The sequence below is a fragment of the Danio rerio genome, chromosome 5 (genome assembly GCF_049306965.1).
Source record: "Danio rerio strain Tuebingen ecotype United States chromosome 5, GRCz12tu, whole genome shotgun sequence".
Lineage (NCBI taxonomy): Eukaryota > Metazoa > Chordata > Actinopteri > Cypriniformes > Danionidae > Danio > Danio rerio.
In genome coordinates, this window is record NC_133180.1 from 3,839,873 (window position 1) to 3,861,190 (window position 21,318).

Consider the following 21,318-nt stretch of genomic DNA (forward strand, 5'->3'; position numbering starts at 1 on the left):
CACATGTGTTGAAGTAGTTCATTATGATGCGATTTACCTTCTATGTGTGATTTGATTGGACGGGAATCACAGGACTGATTTTTGTAATTCCCTTAGGCAAGAAATAATACAGTAGTGACTGCAGGTTGAAGGAAAGTAGTGGAGTAAAAGTACAGATACTGCACTAAACATGTACTCAAGGAAAAGTAAAAGTACAAATATTTACATTTATTCATCAGGTATAGCAACCAAAATTCAACGTCTGATAGATGTCATGGTGGTAACTTCGACACACCGTCAAGCTGTAATATCATTAGATGTTGATATTTGGTTGGTTTTAGGTTGAACATTGACATCGGGCTGACGTTGAGTTCTGATGTAAACCCGATTTTTATTTTCAAACAAAATGCAGCGTCTCCACAACGTTACGGTACAGTTTCAGTCTGACGGCATGTTGACGTCTTGTGCCTGCTGGATGTTTAAGGCCATTTAGATCCTCATACAGTAAACATCCATCATCTACTCATCAGTGACCTGCATCTAAACCAGGGGTGCCCATACTCGGTCCTGGAGGGCCGGTGTCCTGCAAAGTTTCGTTCCAATCCCAATTAGACGCACCTAAGCTAGCTAATCAATCTTTTACTAGGCTTTCTAGAAACATCCGTGCAGGTGTGTTGAGGCAAGTTGGAGCTAAAATCTGCAGGACATCGGCCCTCCAAGACCATGTTTGGGCATCCCTAATCTAAACAGTCTCTGGGTCAATGCGTGTACAGATTTTGAACATCTTCTTGGACACTTTTAATGCTTCCAAACAGTTTGCTGCAATGTAAAGTGCACATGTGTTGAAGTAGTTCATTATGATGCGATTTACCTTCTATGTGTGATTTGATTGGACGGGAATCACAGGACTGATTTTTGTAATTCCCTTAGGCAAGAAATAATACAGTAGTGACTGCAGGTTGAAGGAAAGTAGTGGAGTAAAAGTACAGATACTGCACTAAACATGTACTCAAGGAAAAGTAAAAGTACAAATATTTACATTTATTCATCAGGTATGGCAACCAAAATTCAACGTCTGATAGATGTCATGGTGGTAACTTCGACACACCGTCAAGCTGTAACGTCATTAGATGTTGATATTTGGTTGGTTTTAGGTTGAACATTGACATCGGGCTGACGTTGAGTTCTGATGTAAACCCGATTTTTATTTTCAAACAAAATGCAGCGTCTCCACAACGTTACGGTACAGTTTCAGTCTGACGGCATGTTGACGTCTTGTGCCTGCTGGATGTTTAAGGCCATTTAGATCCTCATACAGTAAACATCCATCATCTACTCATCAGTGACCTGTATCTAAACCAGGGGTGCCCATACTCGGTCCTGGAGGGCCGGTGTCCTGCAAAGTTTCGTTCCAATCCCAATTAGACGCACCTAAGCTAGCTAATCAATCTTTTACTAGGCTTTCTAGAAACATCCGTGCAGGTGTGTTGAGGCAAGTTGGAGCTAAAATCTGCAGGACATCGGCCCTCCAAGACCATGTTTGGGCATCCCTAATCTAAACAGTCTCTGGGTCAATGCGTGTACAGATTTTGAACATCTTCTTGGACACTTTTAATGCTTCCAAACAGTTTGCTGCAATGTAAAGTGCACATGTGTTGAAGTAGTTCATTATGATGCGATTTACCTTCTATGTGTGATTTGATTGGACGGGAATCACAGGACTGATTTTTCTAATCCGCATAGGCAAGAAATAATACAGTAGTGACTGCAGGTTGAAGGAAAGTAGTGGAGTAAAAGTACAGATACTGCACTAATAATGTACTCAAGGAAAAGTAAAAGTACAAATATTTACATTTATTCATCAGGTATGGCAACCAAAATTCAATGTCTGATAGATGTCATGGTGGTAACTTCGACAAACCGTCAAGCTGTAACGTCATTAGATGTTGATATTTGGTTGGTTTTAGGTTGAACATTGACATCGGGCTGACGTTGAGTTCTGATGTAAACCCGATTTTTATTTTCAAACAAAATGCAGCGTCTCCACAACGTTACGGTACAATTTCAGTCTGACGGCATGTTGACGTCTTGTGCCTGCTGGATGTTTAAGGCCATTTAGATCATCATACAGTAAACATCCATCATCTACTCATCAGTGACATGCATCTAAACCAGGGGTGCCCATACTCTGTCCTGGAGGGCCGGTGTCCTGCAAAGTTTCGTTCCAATCCCAATTAGACGCACCTAAGCTAGATAATCAATCTCATACTAGGCTTTCTAGAAACATCCGTGCAGGTGTGTTGAGGCCAGTTGGAGTTAAAATCTGCAGGACATCAGCCCTCCAAGACATTGTTGGGGCATCCCTCTGGTGTCTCTGGTTCAAGGCGTGTAAAGATTTTGATCATCTTCTTGGACACTTTTAAAGCTTACAAACAGTTTGCTGCAATGTAAAGTGCACATGTGTTGAGGAAGTTCATTATGAGGTGATTTACCTTCTATGTGTGATTTGATTGGACGGGAATTACAGGACTGATTTTTCTAATCCGCATAGACAAGAAATAATACAGTAGTGACTGCAGATTGAAGGAAAGTAGTGGAGTAAAAGTACAGATACTGCACTAATAATGTACTCAAGGAAGAGTAAAAGTACACATTTATAAAACTACTTAGTAAATTACAATTCCTGAGAAAAACTACTCAATTACAGTAATCTGAGTATTTGTAATGAGTTACTTTACACCACTGATCTCAAGAAAGAATGGACAAAAGAAAGTAAGAAAAGTCTCACTTCTGACACTCTTTAAAGGTTTGGGTTTGTGTCGGTTTAAATGCTCAGTCTGGTTATGAGCGGATCTTCATTTCTCTGTGTTTGTGGAATAAAGCAGGCGAGTCAGCCGGCCCAATATATGAGCAGGCGGAGAAGGATTCTCGCGATGAACACCGGTTTAATACCGCTGTTTGCAATGAGCCGCAACTTCAGTGTAAACTTAGTAAAGGCGAGCTTCTTTGGCGATGATGTGTACAGTATTAGATTTTACATTTGGCTGACATTTGAACACGCAGTGAATGCAACACATTGAGATTCAAGCACCTTCTCCAAAAACACTCGACTGATCTCGGCTGGCGGATCAACATCCACCACATGATCGCTCTCATCAGCGCTATTATTTGTAACTTTAGGTGGGGTTTGCAAACCTGTGTACTTTTTCAAAAGCTCCCTGTCATCTGACAGCGGAAAGACTTCAGTGATTGTGTCACGATTGATCGTACTTCAATAGATCGCTGGATCTCACTCACAATAACTTATGGACTACAATTCCGCCATTTCTGGACTACATATTCATACATGCACTTCGCCCACACTGTCTAACAACCTGGCCACAGGCAAACAAAACAACACTAGAACCCATAGAGTCACTTTACAAACAGACAATTAAAATACTGAATAAAAAGCCTCTAAGACATCATCGCTGCAGCATTTTACAAACACATAAACTGTTAAGCTGGGAAAATGTCATTAAGTACTCAAACATTTGTCTGATGTTTAAAATCATTCATGGTCTGTCATCCCCACCTCTCAGTCAAGTTGTAAACTTCAGGAACAGCACACACAGAGCAACACGTGGAGCAGCCCGAGGAGACTTTATTGTCCCACTCCAAAAAAGTACCATTGGTCAGGGTGCCTTTTCAGTTACAGCTGCAGCATCCGGGATATAACCGCCTTTAATATATTCAACAAACATTTAAAAATCTGGTTTATAGAGACTCAGACGTGTCATATTTCCTATTATAATAATCCTAGCATGTTTCCATTAGTGCCTACCATCTATTACAAAATGTTGGTGTTTTAGTTTAATTTGTATATATTAGGTATGTAACAATATTGTAAATACCGTCATTGCGCAATAGTAATGTTTTTCAATATTAGCGTAGGCGCATGACTCAATAAAACTATATTTCTGAGAAAACTTTGCTCAGGCGAAAGAACCGAACGGGAGGTAGCGGGAACTACATTTCCCATCAGCCTAGGCGTGGCCATCATCCTTTGCGGTCTGTTGTCACTACAGATCCAGTAATGTGGAAATGGAGTGTGCTGCTAGTAGCGGGGAAGAAAAAGAGCTGGAAATGATTGAATCTAAAGCGGATTTTAAATCGGATGTGTGGAAGCATTACGGTTTCTTTCTAAAAAGATACGAGAAAGGAGAAAAGGTGACAGACAAAGAAAAAAACAATATGCAGGCAGACTGTGGTGAAATATAAGTCGGGGAATACGACTAATAACAGTCATGGGGACTGCAGAACACAGCACACTGTTCAGATTGATGCAGACTATGGCTGTTTCTCAATTCCAAGAACGCAGAGAACGGACTTGTGTTCTTGTGGAGACCGGTCTTGCCAGGTGTCCTCGGAAGAACGAACTCAGCAGTCCGCGAGGGCAGAGAATGCGTCCTTTGAGAATTGAGATGCTGCGTTCTTCCTGATGGTCACATGACCTTCACGTGTTGTAAATGGTAAATTATTTAAACATTACAGCCTTCATACAACGATTTATTGTTTTTCCCCTTTTCAAAATATATACTTTGCATAAAAACATTATAAATCTATGTTGCACAATATGAATAAAAAAGATTTTAATACGAATTTCAGCAAACAAACACCCTTATGTGTTTATTCCTTTATTAAGATGTCCAAGGTAATGTTTACCTTCACTGTTTCATTTAGGGAAACTCCTGAAGTAAATAAGTCATATCTCTGAACTTTAATAATAAATCTAAATAAAATGCTGTGCTTCCCACCTCCAGTCGCAATGACTTCTGGGACTTCCAGAGCGAGTTCGCTGCTCAAGTCTGCATTGGTACGTCCTCGATATCAAGAACACATCCGGGAAGTTTCACGCGTCCTCCGTACTTGCGGTCTTGAGTATTGGAACTGAACTTAGGCAGCTGATGATGACGTTGCACGAGAAACCGAGGACGCAAGACCGCTGAAGAACGCATATTGAGAAACAGCCATTGACTTGTACCGCAAAGAGACCTCTATCTCACTCATGGCTTGTCCTTTCAAGTGGGGGAAAGACAATGCACAACGTTACCCACTGCTGTCAACCTTAGCTAAATCATATCTCTCTGTCCCAGAAACCTCAGTCCCAAATGAGAGGGTTTTTTTTCTGTTGCAGGGGACATGCCCAGAGATCCCATCTTTTACCAGATTATATTTATATGATCATTTTCCTTTAAACCCATCTCTATCTAAGTGAGTGAGTGATTAAATGTTGAATGTGATGAGTTTTCAACAATACTAAATTGAAACTTTATTTTTTTTACATGGTTTAATAGTTTTTTGTTATTATAATTGAAAAATTGAAGTTCCTGTTTGGAAACTTACAGATAGATGGCTGATTTGTATGTCATTGATGTGTTCAGTGCTCAGGTAAATAAACACTTTTGGCACTTTTTTCGAGTCTTTTCATTAGTTTTGTTTTTCCTGTAAATTAATCAATAAATACCGTACTGTGACATTCATACCCAGGTATTATCGTACCGTGAAATTCTGATACCGTTACATCCCTAATATATATTCTTTTTTTTTTTTTTAAATTAACATCTACATAACCTTGTCTATTTTAGTACTTGTTAACTATGTTTGATTGATTGCATAATGCTTGTATTGTTTTTTTTTTTTATTGTTTTTAGGTTGTTGAGAAACAACAGGAGAAAAATAGCCTTCTGGCTAATTGTGGTACATTTGCATAAATGCAAATTAATGTACAATGTCCCAGCCAAAAAAACAAATAAAATAAATAAATTATATAAAAAATATTTTCCTTGTTTTATCATGCTTACTATTGTATTTTTATTACTGTTGTGTTGTTCGGTAATTATTGAAAAGTGCAAAACTAATATAAACACTTGTTAAAAAAATTTAATTAAACGTAATTAAAATTATATAATCCTTGTAATCAATTAACACTTTATAGCATGAGTTAATATCATAAAAGATGTACAATAGAGATTTAATTTAGGAATTAAATGTGGTAATAAAAAGCCTCGGTCTGTAACACATAATGTAAATGACTGCAGCAGGCAAATGAAAGTTTACACAGAAACCCAAACTGAGAAATCTGCTTAAAGCGCTCATAATCAGCCTCAAAACTGTCATTAGCTCTAATTGAAGGCTTATCACACGCCGCTCCACAAACAGCTCAAATCTGCTGAATAACACACAATGTTCTTCTGCTTTTCCTTCTTTATTAGCAATGAACAACTCATTAGCATTAGCATCTTCTTTTCTAAGTTCAGAAAAAGGAACTGCATGAAACTATTTCAGCCGTGAAAATTATTCATGCTTACACAAAATGTGAACAATTCATCAAACATCAACAGGCAAAACGACTTACACTCACTGGCCACTTTATTAGACAACTTACACTCGCTGGCCACTTTATTAGGTACACCTTACTAGTACCAACTTGGACCTCTTTTTGTCTCCAGAACTGCTTTAATCCTTTGTGGCGTAGATTCAACAAGGTACTGGAAATATTCCTCAGAGATTTTGCTCATTATTGACATGATAGCATCACGCAGTTGCTGCAGATTTGTCGGCTGCACATCCATGATGCCAATCTTCCATTCCACCACATTCCAAATGTGCTCTATTGGATTGATATCTGGTGACTGTGGAGGCCATTTGAGTACAGTGAACTCATTGTCATGTTCAAGAAACCAGTCTGAGATGATTCACGCTTTATGACATGAAGCATTATCCTGCTGGAAAACATTGTGGTCATAAATTTATGTCCATTACCTAATAAAGTGGCAAGTGAGTGTATAATGACTCGCATTACAACTAAATCTGATCACGAAAATTACTACCATGCTGTAAAAAATTACTGGATGCCTTCAATTTTAATCAAAGTAATTTTTTACTTAAGTGACATCAAACAGACCTAAAACAGCTTTTATAACTTAAAAAGTGAAGTTAGAAACATTGCTTTGGTTATTATGTTATAATTATTATAAAAACATGTGTTGTCATAAATAATTGATCATATCATTTTTTACAGTAGTGGGTTGCCCAATCAACGTTGAAACAGAACCCAATAATATCAAATATGCAACCACCGTCACTGTATAGATTATAAATATTAATATTAGTCATTATATAGATTCTTTTATTATTAAAATAATTGACTTAAATTAACAGCACAGTTGGCTTGGTCTAAAACATCCAATATATAATTAGATAGCAAATTATTTTGTTTTGTTGATTACATACAAAAAATTTTATCATTTAGCAACAATAGTGGAAAGTCTTTACCAATCTGTTACCATAAAAACAAAAACATAATTGATGCAATGTTAATTTATGCAAATTATCAATTATTTCATTTTAAATATATTTGATGCAATTTTAAGTAAAAATTCAATATTTTAATTATAATTGTTGCAATATAAAATTTTTTTATAAAAATGCAATATTAACTCAAGTAATGCTATTATTTTAATTATATGTTATGTAATTTAAAACAAAAAGCACATTTTAAATGTAATTGATGCAATTTTGATGCACTTTAATATTTAATTTTAAAAGGAAAATGAATGAATGGTTAAAATATATTTGATGCAATTTAAAATTAAAATAAAATATTTAAAATATAATTGATGCAATATTAATTTATCCAATTTAAAATTATAATTTTTATATCTATTTATTTATTTATTTATTGAGGCAATTTAAAACAAAAATATTTTAAATACAAATGATGCAATATTAATTGAGGCAAAAACAATTTCATTTTAAAATATTTGATGCGAATAAAAAAAAATTAATATATATATTAATTATAATTGATGCAATATAAAATACATTTAATTGAAAATTTATTTACACATTTTATAAATATAATTGATGCAATATTAAATAACGCAAAATAATTTCTTTTCAAATATATGATGTAATATTAATTGAAGCAATATAAAATTCTTTTTTTAAAAATATGTTTAAAGTAATTTAAAATAAAAAAACTGTTTTTAAATATAATTGATGCAACAATAATTGATGCAATATAATAATTTTGTTTTAAAAGGAAAATGAATAAATCTATATTTGATGCAATATTTCTAAATATGTTTGACGCAATTTAAAATTCAAATAAAATATTTAAAATATATCTGTTGCAATATTAATTGATGCATTATATATATATATACATCTGCAAAGTAAAAACGTCCTGGATAAGTTGGCAGTTCATTCCGCTGTGGCGACCCTGGATTAAAAAAAGGGACTAAGCCGAAAAGAAAATGAACAAATAAATATTTATCTATCTATCTATCTTATTATAACAAAGCAAACAATTCAGAAAGTAAACATTGCAATGTGAAAACTCAGGCCCCGTTTACACTAATGCGTTTTAGTTTGAAAACGCATAAGTTTTGCTACGGTTACGCCAACCGTCCACACTACGCCGGAGTTCTCGAGCGCCGAAAACGGAGCGTTTCGAAAACGCTGGAGAGGCCGTTTTCATTCTAAAACGCTGCAGCTCCGTCTCAGTGTGGATGGGGAAAGACGGAGATATCTGAAAACGGAGGCGGGGCTGCAGACATTCGCCTCTCTGATTGGGGCTTTTCCTCAATATTAAGTAGCCTAACACACAGTTCAGTCCTGCATCTTCTCCGTGTAAGTTCAGACTTCGCAAGTTTGATCAAGGCTGCATCTCTTCTTCTCAGTTTGATATGGAAAACATACCGAGGACACGCGTCAATCTTCACAGGGAACAGTGTACTTTATAACTTCATTCACATCACCTTGGCTACGTTGTTTCACTTTCTCAACAATAAAATGTAAACTTGATATAAGGAACTGCCTATTTTTATTTTAATATTAACAACTAAACAGACAGCAGAAATGTTGAGGCGTCGTGCTGCATGAGCGTCATCTTCACTGTGTGCATATTTATAACATAACGGAGCCGATAACAACTGCCTCCTTTCAATTTCAGTGAAAATACGAAACACACCCTCTCTTTTGCTGAATATCAGTTTTAATAATCGATAATGGCCATTATAAAAGTATAACATACAATAAGTTTATACATTATAGGAAATAAAGGCAAGCGATCAGTCAATATACAGAATGTAGGCTACGTGCTTACATTAATCATTAACTTATCTTTGCGCTCAGCCAAAACACGTTACCTGAGAACAAGTAATAGATTCCAGTGACCAAAGTCAGGGAATATGTCGTTAGATAAAGACAACAAGATGAATGAAATATCACGTTTAATAAATATAGTGAGATTAGATCCAGCGGGAGATGCTTGATGAGAAGTCCGACTAGCAGAGCTCTCATCTGGGTAGATGGGTTCCAGCGATTGCCAAAGTGTGTGTGTGTGGTCACGTGATGTGCGTTTTCAGCGTTTTGGTGTGGACGGAGAGCAGTTCAGAAACGCTGGGTAAAACGGGAGTGTGGACGCGGATCGTTTTCATTCTAAAACGCCGTTTTAAAACTAATACGCACTAGTGTAAACGGGGCCTCATTCACTTCATTTAGCTCAAAGGATCAACACTTCAAACATATTTATGGAGAGAGATTTATACTCGCTGTACACTACAGAGCTTTAGATTTGCATTGAGTTTGAGGTTGATTTTGCCTCTTTTGTTTGTGATATCTGCATTTAAGCCTTACGGTGGAGTAATAAAGCATTAAAAAAAATTACACACGCACGCACGCACACTCACACACACACACAAAAACACACGTTGAAAATGTAATTGATCCCATATGTCCAACCCTAAATTGAAAATAAAAATACTCAACGGCAAGTTCCTAAAATTAGCCCTACTGCACAGAAATCTGTCGACTTGGCAGCCCTGTTGTTACAAAGCAAACAATTGAAAAACTAAACATGCAATGTGAAAATGTTGAAAGTCATTAACATAATTTAGCTAAAAAAAATCTGTAAGTTAAAAAGTATTAATGAAAAGATCTGTGGTCTTTGCACTTGCACTGAGTTTGAGGTTGATTTGGCCTCTGCCTTTTTGTTTGTAACATCTGTATGTAGAGTGAATGATATAATAAAGTAATACAGCATTGGTGTTTAAGGAGAGCAGTGAAAGCGCACTGTGGCATCAGGCCAGTTGAACAGACTCTCACTGCAGCGTCCCTGAAACACCCCTATAATGACAGATTTGTGCAGACACTTTTAATTAAACTGCCAGACACGTTATTTAAGTGCCGGAAAACGCTGATGTGGAGAAACTTCAGGCATGACACTGCAGGTAAATATATAAAAGTGTTCATATTGACACACTTGAGATCTAGGCTAATACAGAAGAAACTGTGGATCTACACTCACCGGCCACTTTATTAGGTACACCTGTCCAACAAATTTATAATCAGCCAATCACATGGCAGCAACTCAAGGCATTTAGGCATGTAGACATGGTCAAGACGATCTGAGCATCAGAATGGGGAAGAAAGGGGATTTAAGTGACTTTGAACGTGGCATGGTTGTTGGTGCAAGACAGGCTAGTCTGAGTATTTCAGAAACTGCTGATCTACTGGGATTTTCACGCACAACCATCTCAAGGGTTTACAAAGAATGGTCTGAAAAAGAGGAAATATCCAAGCGGCAGTTCTGTGGGTGCAAATGCCTTGAGGAATATTTCCAGTACCTTGTTGAATCTACGCCACGAAGAATTAAGGCAGTTCTGCAGACAAAAGGGGTCCAACCCGTTACCAGTGAGGTGTACCTAATAAAGTGGCCGGTTATTGTACTGTATATTTACCTATTTAAAATAATAAAATACTATCTATCTATCTATCTATCTATCTATCTATCTATCTATCTATCTATCTATCTATCTATCTATCTATCTATCTATCTATCTATCTATCTATCTATCTATCTATCTAAGATATCCATAAATGAGCAGTTTTCTGTATTTTAGGATTCATGTTTTTATTTTTCCCTCATTTATTTCTGCTTTTGAGTTGCATTATGGGCGTTTGATCTTTCTTTCAGCAACTTTTAACCTGAAAAGTCTGACAAAGTGACCTTTGAGAACACTTGTAATAGTTTAAAGTGCTCTATTGCCTGGGTTGATGTTGTATATTACGGTACAGAAAAGCTACAGTTGTTTTACTGCATTTTACAAACTTCTCCGTACATCATTTCTTATATTATTTACAACTACTACAACGTAAATAAAAGTCACTTTGTTCAACCGACAAAGAGATCAACATCCCATAATGCAATCCACAACCATAAATAAACAGGAAACACAGCTTTACAGTAACCGATAGTGTTAAAATAACCAACATGACCTTGTTCATGTCCCAGCTATGAGCTAAAACATGCAACATGCCAGTCACTAACATCAGAGAGATGTCAATCTACAGTGTTTAATTCAACAAAACAATAGCTATATAAACAGAATATGATTTCTAATATATCTTTCCACGAGTTTAAACGTGCTAAAAGTTTAAGTAATAGCACTAGCATAGCAGCTAACATGCTCAAGCTAAAACAAGCTTGCATTTTCGCTTATTCTGACACACAATGCACAGATAAATGGTTAACCAGTTCATTAACAATACTAAAGTCTTCAACTAATCTTCCAACTTGCCTGACACTGGGTCGGCTTGTGGCTAAATCTAAGACTTGCTCAACATCCCACCGTATAAAGCGGCACCTTTAAGACTTAAAAGCCAGTCAAATAAAGCCATCTGAAGTCCAACCTTTGCTTTAAGCCTTATTCTGTGGCCGTTTCGACCCCACACGCCAGCCTCCGTTGGCTATAAGCACATTGCTGTAATCCCTGTGGACTACTGAAACGGGTAACTGGATCACTTCTTTAAAAAGCACCTTAATGGATTGGCCTGCTTGCCTGCCGCTGGTTTTCTTTAATAGCGCGAGCATCCAATGCATTGACACAATGACTATCCCCATGCATTCATTCCTTTGCCATTGCAATCTCTCTGCAGGCAGCAGTTGGCACCAAGCTCCAACATCAGACTGAAATAAATAAATCTAAAATCGGATCTAAATTGGATCAAGCGAGGCCTAAAGTGTGTAATAATGATCTCATGCACAATAACATCAGCAGAAACGCATGCATTTTGCGCATTACATTTACAGAAGGCCCTAATCGTGTGCTAGTGAGTGTTATAATCTGTCCCGCGGTGACGGCACGCGCACACGCACTGTTCAATCTCATATAACACATGCATGTTACATCATTACTCCATTCATGCAATGTGACGTGTTCATCCGTGCAGCGGCAGAAATAATCAACATGTTCCTGAAACAGTCTGACACACAAACACACACACAGAAATGTGACGTACCCCTGTCCCGCGCCGCTGATGAAAGCAAGAGTCCGCCTGTCTGAGGGAATCTTTGGTTGGCTTTGGGCTGAAGTCGTATCTACCATAGGAAACGTCTCAACGCTGCCACGGTAACAGCCAGAGGATTATGGGACCGTACCATTCGGCTGTCAAAGGGGATTATAGTGCACAACATGGCCCCTTTCTTTCTGTGTGTGTGTGTGTGTTGGAAATGAGCAGATTACCCGTACTGGCATTCTCATCCAGGCTTTACAGCACAGCTGAGATTGAAACTTCAAATGGTCAGTGGTTTCACACTTTTCTGACCGCATCATTGTGGAATATACAGGCTTACTAACAACGCTTGGAGTGCATGGGTGCACAAACTCCAATCTGGAGGGCTGATGTCCTGTAGAGCTTAAATACAACTTGCTGAAACACAAGTATGCCTAGTTTCTACACTAGGGGCTCTATTTTACCGATCTAAGCTCAAAATCTAAAGCTCATGACGCAAAAGCATTAATAGCGTGTCTGAATCCACTTTTACTACTTTAAGGATGGTAAAATATGCTGTGTCCCGGTGCATGGTCTAACAGGGTTGTGCTTATTCTTCTAATGAGCATTTGCTATTTAAATGTTAAGGCTGGGCGATAGGGGCAAAAAATCATATCTCAGTATTTTTAGGAGGAATGACGATATACGATATATATTCAGTATTTGGTAATCCTTCCCATAAAGGGTTACTTGAGAGTTAAAGTCTTTATTAAAACTTTATTAAACCGTTTTTGATTAAAAAAATAATACAAAACACAGGGGTTTCCGTCCCTTATTTTCATCATCATAATTATCATTCTTAAATTGTTATTTGTTAAAAGAGTAGCTAACAGTGAGCTATCAAACCTCTTCAGCTGCTTCAGAACGCAGCAGCATTAGTGGTCTTTAATGAACCTAAAAGAGCACGTCACTCCACTGCTCATCCGTTTGCACTGGCTGCCAGTTGCTGCTCGCATCAAATTCAAAGCTCTGATGTTTGCCTACAAAGCGACTTCTGGATTTTCCCCTTCTTATCTGCTCTCACTTCTGCAGATGTATGTGTCCTCCAGAAACTTGCGTTCTGTGAATGAACGTCGCCTCGTGGTTCCATCCCAAAGAGGGAAGAAATCACTTTCGCGAACGCTCGCGTTCAATCTGCCCAGTTGGTGGAATGAACTCCCTAACTGCATCAGAACAGCAGAGTCACTCGCTGTCTTCAAGAAACCACTAAAAACTCAACTATTTAGCCTCCACTTCACTTCCTAATCTGCAATTGCCTTTCTGGCTTCACCGCTAACTGTACTACAAAATAAAAAAAATAATTATAAAAAATAAATTACTAATACTTTCCATCTTAGACTTTACATACCTGAAACTTGCCTACAGCACTTATTCATTGTTGCTCTTATAGTTGTGTAAATTGCTTCCTTGTCCTCATTTGTAAGTCGCTTTGGATAAAAGCGTCTGCTAAATGACTAAATGTAAATGTAAACAAAAAAGGCTATTTAGTGTATTCTGACCTGATTAGCTATTTTAGGCCTACTTTAGGTCAAACTATGCATCTAATTTGACTTTACTTTTAGGTTTTATGTAGAAACAAACACCTATTTTATGAGAAATCAGTCTTGTGAACTCTTACAGTGCGCTAAATTTGCCAGTTTCAGACTTTTTTCTTGCATTAACTATTGGTGCCATTATGCATAAACAATGGCATTAATCATTACAGGGTTGGTAAAGTGGATATCCATAAATTTTGAAATTAATAATCTAAACTAACAAAGAAAAAAAAAATCTGCAAGCGTCCACCGGCCCTGCTTAGACTGCTTGACATGAATGAGATGAACAGAGAGATGAGTCAACAATAATAATTGTGCTGTTCTCACGGGTGGCGTCTAATAATGCAAAGCTGATCTTGACATATAACTTACTATTTGCATACGTCATCTTAAAAGCAATCCCAGTCTTTTCATGAGCTGCAATATTAGTTTAATCCTGGTGAATGCATGCACTTTTGCGATGGTGAACACGGTAGAAATTTAAATAGATAATAGGATGGATGGATGAGTGAATGGATGGATGGAGAGATGAATAGAGAGATGAATAGATAGAAAGAAAGATAATTTAATGGACAGATAGTCAATTAAATGGATGGATGTATAGGTAGAAGGATAATTAAATAAATTAATGGATGATGGATAGAGAGAAGAATAGGTAGAAAGATAATTAAATGGATGGATGCATTGATGGATGGGTGGATGTATGGGTGGGTAGAAAGACAATTAAATAAATGGATGGATGGAGAGATTAAAAGATAGGTAGAAAGATAATTAAAAAATTTGATGGATGGATGGATGGATGGATGGATGGATGGATGGATGGATGGATGGATGGATGGATGGATGGATGGATGGATGGATGGATGGATGGATGGATGGATGGATGGATGGATGGATGGATGGATGGATGGATAGAAAGAGAGATGAATAGATGGGTAGAAAAAGTGATTGAATAAATGGATGGGTGGGTGGATTTATTGGCAAAAAGATAATTAAATAAATGGATGGATGGAGAGATTAATAGAAAGGTAGAAACATACTTAAATGGAAGATTGATGGATAATTAAATGGATGGATGGGTGTATAGATAGATAGAAAGATAATTAAATACATGGATGGATGGATGGATGGATGGATGGATGGAAAGATAGATGGATGGATGGAGAGATAAAATGATAGGTAGAAAGATAATTAAAAAATTGAATGGATGGATGGATGAATGGATGGATGGATGGATGGAAAGAGAGATGAATAGATGGGTAGAAAAAGTGATTGAATAAATGGATGGATAGGTGGATGGATTGGTAAATAGATAATTAAATAAATGGATGGAGAGATGGATGGATAGATGAATAGATAGAAAGATAATTAAATGGACAGATGGTTAATTAAATGGATGGATGTATAGGTAGAATGATAATTAAATAAATAATGGATGATGGATAGAGAGAAGAATAGGTAGAAAGATAATTAAATGTATGTATGGGTGGGTAGAAAGACAATTAAATAAATGGATGGAGGGAGAGATGGATGGATGGAGAGATTAAAAGATAGGTAGAAAGATAATTAAAAAATTGGATGGATGGATGGATAGAAAGAGAGATGAATGGATGGGTAGAAAAAGTGATTGAATAAATGGATGGGTGGGTGGATGGATTGGCAAAAAGATAATTAAATAAATGGATGGATGGAGAGATGAATAGAAAGGTAGAAAGATACTTAAATAAAAGGATGGATTGATGGATAATTAAATGGATGAATGGTGTATAGATAGATAGAAAGATAATTAAATACATGGATGGATGCAGAGATGGATGGATGGAGAGATAAAATGATAGGTAGAAAGATAATAAAAAATTGGATGGATGGATGGATGGATGGATGGATGGATGGATGGATGGATGGATGGAAAGAGAGATGAATAGATAGGTAGAAAAAGCGATTGAATAAATGGATGGATGGGTGGATTGATTGGTAAATAGATAATTAAATAAATGGATGGATGGAGAGATGGATAAAAGGATGGATGGATGGATGAATAGAAAGGTAGAAAGATACTTAAATAAATGGATGGATTGATGGATAATTAAATAAATGGATGGGTGTATAGATAGATAGAAAGATAATTAAATAAATGGATGGATGGATGGATGAAGAGATAGATGGAGAGATAGATGGATGGATAGAGAGATTAAAAGATAGGTAGAAAGATAATTAAAAAATTGGATGGATGGAAAGAGAGATGAATAGATGGGTAGAAAAAGTGATTGAATAAATGGATGGATTGGTGGATAGATTGGTAAATAGAAAATTGAATAAATGGATGGATGGAGAGATGAATAGAAAGGTAGAAACATACTTAAATAAATGGATGGATTGATGGATAATTAAATGGATGGATGGTGTATAGATAGATAGAAAGATAATTAAATACATGGATGGATGAAGATAGATTAATGGATGGATGGATGGATGGATGGATGCATGGATGGATGGATGGATAGGTAGAAATATAATCAAATAAATAGATGGATGATAATTAAATAAATGAATGAATGATGAATGAATGTTTTATAAATAGACTCTATCTGCTAATGTTAGTAAAACCCATAAGTTAGCATGAACTAACAATCAGAAATACATCTAAAACATCATATATTATTATTATTATTAGTTGATAATAACTGCAACATTGAATATAATAAATCCTCTGCTTATAGCATTTAACATAATAAAAAAACTGTTTTATTTTATCAACCATGGTTAACAAAGATTAATAAAATAAAAAATAGAAGCAACATATCGCTCATTGTTAGTTGACGTAAGTAAATGCAATAATCAATGTTGACTGATGGGACAGACCTTATTATAAAGAGCAAACAAGCATAAACCAAGATTACACTCGAACTCTGATGTCATTATATACACATGTGTGTCTTTATAATCCATATATTGAAGCATGAACACACACACACACACACACACACACACACACACACACAGCATTAGCTTCGGTCTGTAGAGTTGCTCATTAGCCTGTATTACAGATTATGGTGTAGTCCATTACATAAGAGCAGAATCAACACTCAATTCAGCGTAAACACAACACAAGCCCTGAAAAAACCCACAGAAACAGATCATAAACACACACCCATTAATAATCCCAGACTTTGACTAAGGGAATGAGTCAGGAAGAATCCTCCATGTACATCAATGACTCGTAAAAGTGCACAGTAAGAAAAATCAGCTTCATGACTGAGAGGATTAACACGCGGCTTTCCTGCATGATGTGCGGTTTGGATTCATTCATGGCTAACAATTCTGACTTCATCTGTATGTGTTTGTATTTATCTTAAATGTGAAACTGTTTGTGCTGCCATTTTGGCCCTGGAGGAAGAGATTCTGTATCTCGATGGTGAATATCCTGGTGAAATACAGCATAAACACAATCTGAGAGTGTGTGTTAGAGCTCTGACCTGTGCAGTGTTTTCTGCAGCGGTGACGGACAGCTGTCTCTGCAGACGCAAAACCTCCTTCTGAGACTCCTTGAGGAGACGCTCGAACTCACTCACTCCTGCTGGATCCTGAAAAAAAACACACACACACACACACACACACACACACACACACACACACACACACACACACACACATTGTGAGCATGTTTATTCACTCATTTAATTTTCAGCTTAGTCCCTTTAATACTCTGGGGTCACCACCGTGGAATGAACCGCCAACTTATCCAGCATATGTTTTACACAGTGGATGCCCTTCCAGCTGCAATCCATCACTGGAAAACATCCATGCACACTCCTTCACACACATATTATACACTACGGACAATTTAGCTTACTCAATTCCCCTATAGTGCATGTGTTTAGACTGTGGGGGAAACCACAGAGGAACCTACGCCAACACGGGGAGAACATGCAAACTCCACACAGAAATGCCAAATGACCCAGCTGAGGCTCGAACCAGCGACCTTCTTGCTGTGAGGTGATCTTGCTACCCACTGTGCCACCGTGACACCCAATATGCTTTATGGGCTAACTTTGTCGTATTTAAAGTCTTACTGATGATTAATGAGCACAGTCCCTGTTAAACACTACACAAGTCCTGTAAATGCTGCCTGTGTGCAGTACAGCACATCACCAGCAGGAGGAGACAGACCTCATTAACATGAATAAACTGCTCACACATGGAGGTAACTGCACAGGAATCATGTTGAGTAACTCTAAATATTCAGTTGGCCAGATGTTTTTTATGAAGCTGAATAAAAACTATTATTAAAAACACCAGAATGGAGTGACTCTCATGCAAGATAAATGTAAACATATGCATTAGACTGACTGGCTAAAAATACTTATATTCTGAATTTGAATGAAAAAAGAAGTGAAAAACAGAACAAATATTTTGATTTAATAAATAAAAAAAATAAAAAAGGAAATAAAAGAAAATAGCTTTAAAGCTGACTAGTGTTTTTATTATTGTTATGTATATTTAGTGTATTAAAAATGAAACCGAAGAGCTCAGTTCTAATCTCTCATATAAAAAACAAACAACAAAGCATAAGACTAGTAATGCATTGCAAACATTATATTCAGACATTTAAATATTTAGATATATTTGGTATGACCAAAAAAAAAAAAAGAGTTAATTTAGACACATTATAAACCTATGACTAGGCCCACACAGAATCTGCGCGTGCTGATTTTCCACAGATTTCTGCAGATGTTTAGCCCATCATTAATTCTGTTTATTTACTTGAGTAAATGTGTATAAATCTAACTTTATTAAGGTTTTTATTAATCACAGTAATATTATTGACTAAAATGAAAATGTTCATCTGATTTATGTACAATGCAGTTTGTGAAGTAATATTTTCTGTCTTTTAGTAGATGTATGATATGAGAGACTTGCTTTGTTTACCAAATAAAGTAAAAACCTATTATTTTGGGCGACGCAGTGGCGCAGTAGGTAGTGCTGTCGCCTCACAGAAAGAAGGTCGCTGGTTCGTACCTCGGCTCAGTTGGCGTTTCTGTGTGGAGTTTGCATGTTCTCCCAGTTTCCTCCGGGTGCTCCAGTTTCCCCCACAGTCCAAAGACATGCGGTACAGGTGAATTGGGTAAGCTAAAATTGCCCATAGTGTATGTGTGTGAATGAGTGTGTATGTATATTTCCCATTTATGGGTTGCAGCTGGAAGGGCATCCGCTGCGTAAAACATGCTGGATAAGTTGGCGGTTCATTCCGCTGTGGCGACCCCAGATTAATAAAGGGACTAAGCTGACAAGAAGATGAATAAATGAACCTATTATTTTTTTTATTTCACATATTAAGGTTTTACGATACTCCTAAAATAATTCAGTAGAAATTGGCAGATTTTTACCAAAATTCTCTTCAGAAATAGCAAAAAAACTCCCGCAGATTCCGTCTGGCCCTGCCTATGACCCTGCCACGTCTTTAAAATGATGTCTATCTTTGTCCAAATTCAGCAGCATACATACAGGCATTGGCAGAGCTTAATATTTTTCTGTTTGTAGTTCACGCCCGGACAGAAACGCACAGCCATGACCTAATTTGAATGCAGAATCACTCCAAAACTTTTGAGAATCGATTCAGAATCACCAGAGAAAGAATCACGATGCTTTGATGAATCATTTGAAGATATTTTTTATCATTAATGTAATAAACATATTCACATAATTTGAATACAAAATCAATTCAGACCCTTTGATAATCAATTTAGAGTCACTAGAGATAGCATCACAATGCTGTGATAAGTTTAATCTTATTTCTTTATTAAAAAGCAGATTTCTTAAAAATAATTGATTTATTTACATATATCTTCATAATGCACTGATGAATCGATTACATTTTTTTTTATCTTTAATTTCATTTACATTTTTGTTTAATTTGAATACAGAATCAATTCAGAACTTTTATGAATTGATTCAGAATCACTGGAGAAAGAATAAAAAATTTTTTTCTAATCTTATTTCATTAAAAAGATTTTTTTTCAATAATTTATTTTTACACATATCTTCACGGTGCACTGATGAATCTGTTGTACTTTTTATCTTTAATATATTTCACATTTTTGTTTAATTTGAATACAGAATCAATTCAGAACTTTTATTAATTGATTCAGAATCACTGGAGAAAGAATCATAATGCATTGATGAATCAATCTTTTTCGTAATCTGTTTCCTTCATTAAAGAATATAGCTTTTAACCATATTTAATTCAAATGTAAATTTATATTTGAATATTACATTCAGAATCAATGCAGAATCAATTCAGAATTCTTGGGAATCGATTCAGAATCACCAGAGAAAGAATCACGATGCATTGATGAAACTGACATTTTCAAGCTATATAAAATGTAGAGAGTTTGTTGTTTCTTCTGTAAGTCAGTGTGTGTTTACCTTGTGTTGCCCGGTGTGCGTCTCCAGCTGTCTGCACAGTGATGAGATCTGCTTATCTTTTCTCAGGAGTGTGTCTGCGTGCTGTGCCAGATCTCTGGCTCTCTGACGAGCAAACGCCCGCTTATACTGCTCCACTGCGCCCGCTCGCACCGCCATCGGACTGCTGGCCTGAAAACAACAAACCAAACCATCAGCACACTATTCACCTTATTCTTCAGTCATTAAAATCTTTATGGCTCCAGACTTTTGCTCTCATTTGCTTCCATTGATTATTAGATGGTAAAAACAGCTCATTGAGGTTGCAAACTGAATCTTTCTCCTTATATTTTTCTCCTTTTCATGTATAGTCATCAACACACTTGTTAGTAGAGGGAGTAGTTTGACCGTTGTCTTCTGTTTATTATTCATTTCTCCTATAGGAAACTGAATGGGAAGCTCTTCTTTAGCGAAATAGTTGAGTCAGAGTCGAATGAATGAATCGAGTTGGGTTCGGATCTTTTGCCTGAACACATCAACATCGACATGGTACATCACCAAATATGTAGTACCAGATCCAGTAGAACATGAACGCGCTTTCCCGTTAGACACTAGCAGAGCACGGGGGAATCACAGGACTGATCAGGACTGCAGATGATGATCACTGACAGATGGAGACTCAGCTGCAGGGAATAAAGTGTTAAAGTTCATATTTACAACAACACCACAGTATAGCCAGCCTAGCGGGGTGTTTGTTCCTGTCATTTGTCTGATGACTGATACGATAACCTACTGCGGACTCGCCGGCCGTTTGCTATTGAAGGAGCAGCAGAGACTATAGGACTTTGTCAGACTTTGACAGGGACTTTGTCAGTAACTTTTACAGTTTATATGGACCAGTTTCTTCTTCCTCCAGATCATACCATGTAAGTGTCATTAAAATTGTTATGTTGAATCCTGCTACTAATAACAACAACAATATCTATTCTTAATTCATTTATTTGTGAACAAACCCTAAATA

The 21,318-nt window shown here is 36.7% G+C and overlaps 1 protein-coding gene across 40 annotated transcripts in view; it reads right to left on the reverse strand.

Annotated features, from left to right (window-relative positions):
* tspoap1 (TSPO associated protein 1) overlaps nt 1–21,318 on the reverse strand; it is a 258,828-nt gene that overhangs the window by 112,572 nt on the left and 124,938 nt on the right. For all 40 annotated transcript variants that reach the window (XM_073951847.1, XM_073951852.1, XM_073951845.1 and 37 more), the window contains 2 exons: nt 20,322–20,489; nt 17,372–17,479 (listed from right to left, as the gene is read on the reverse strand). In XM_073951847.1, the coding sequence (XP_073807948.1) occupies nt 17,372–17,479; nt 20,322–20,489 (276 nt within the window). The remainder of the gene's footprint in view (nt 1–17,371; nt 17,480–20,321; nt 20,490–21,318) is intronic.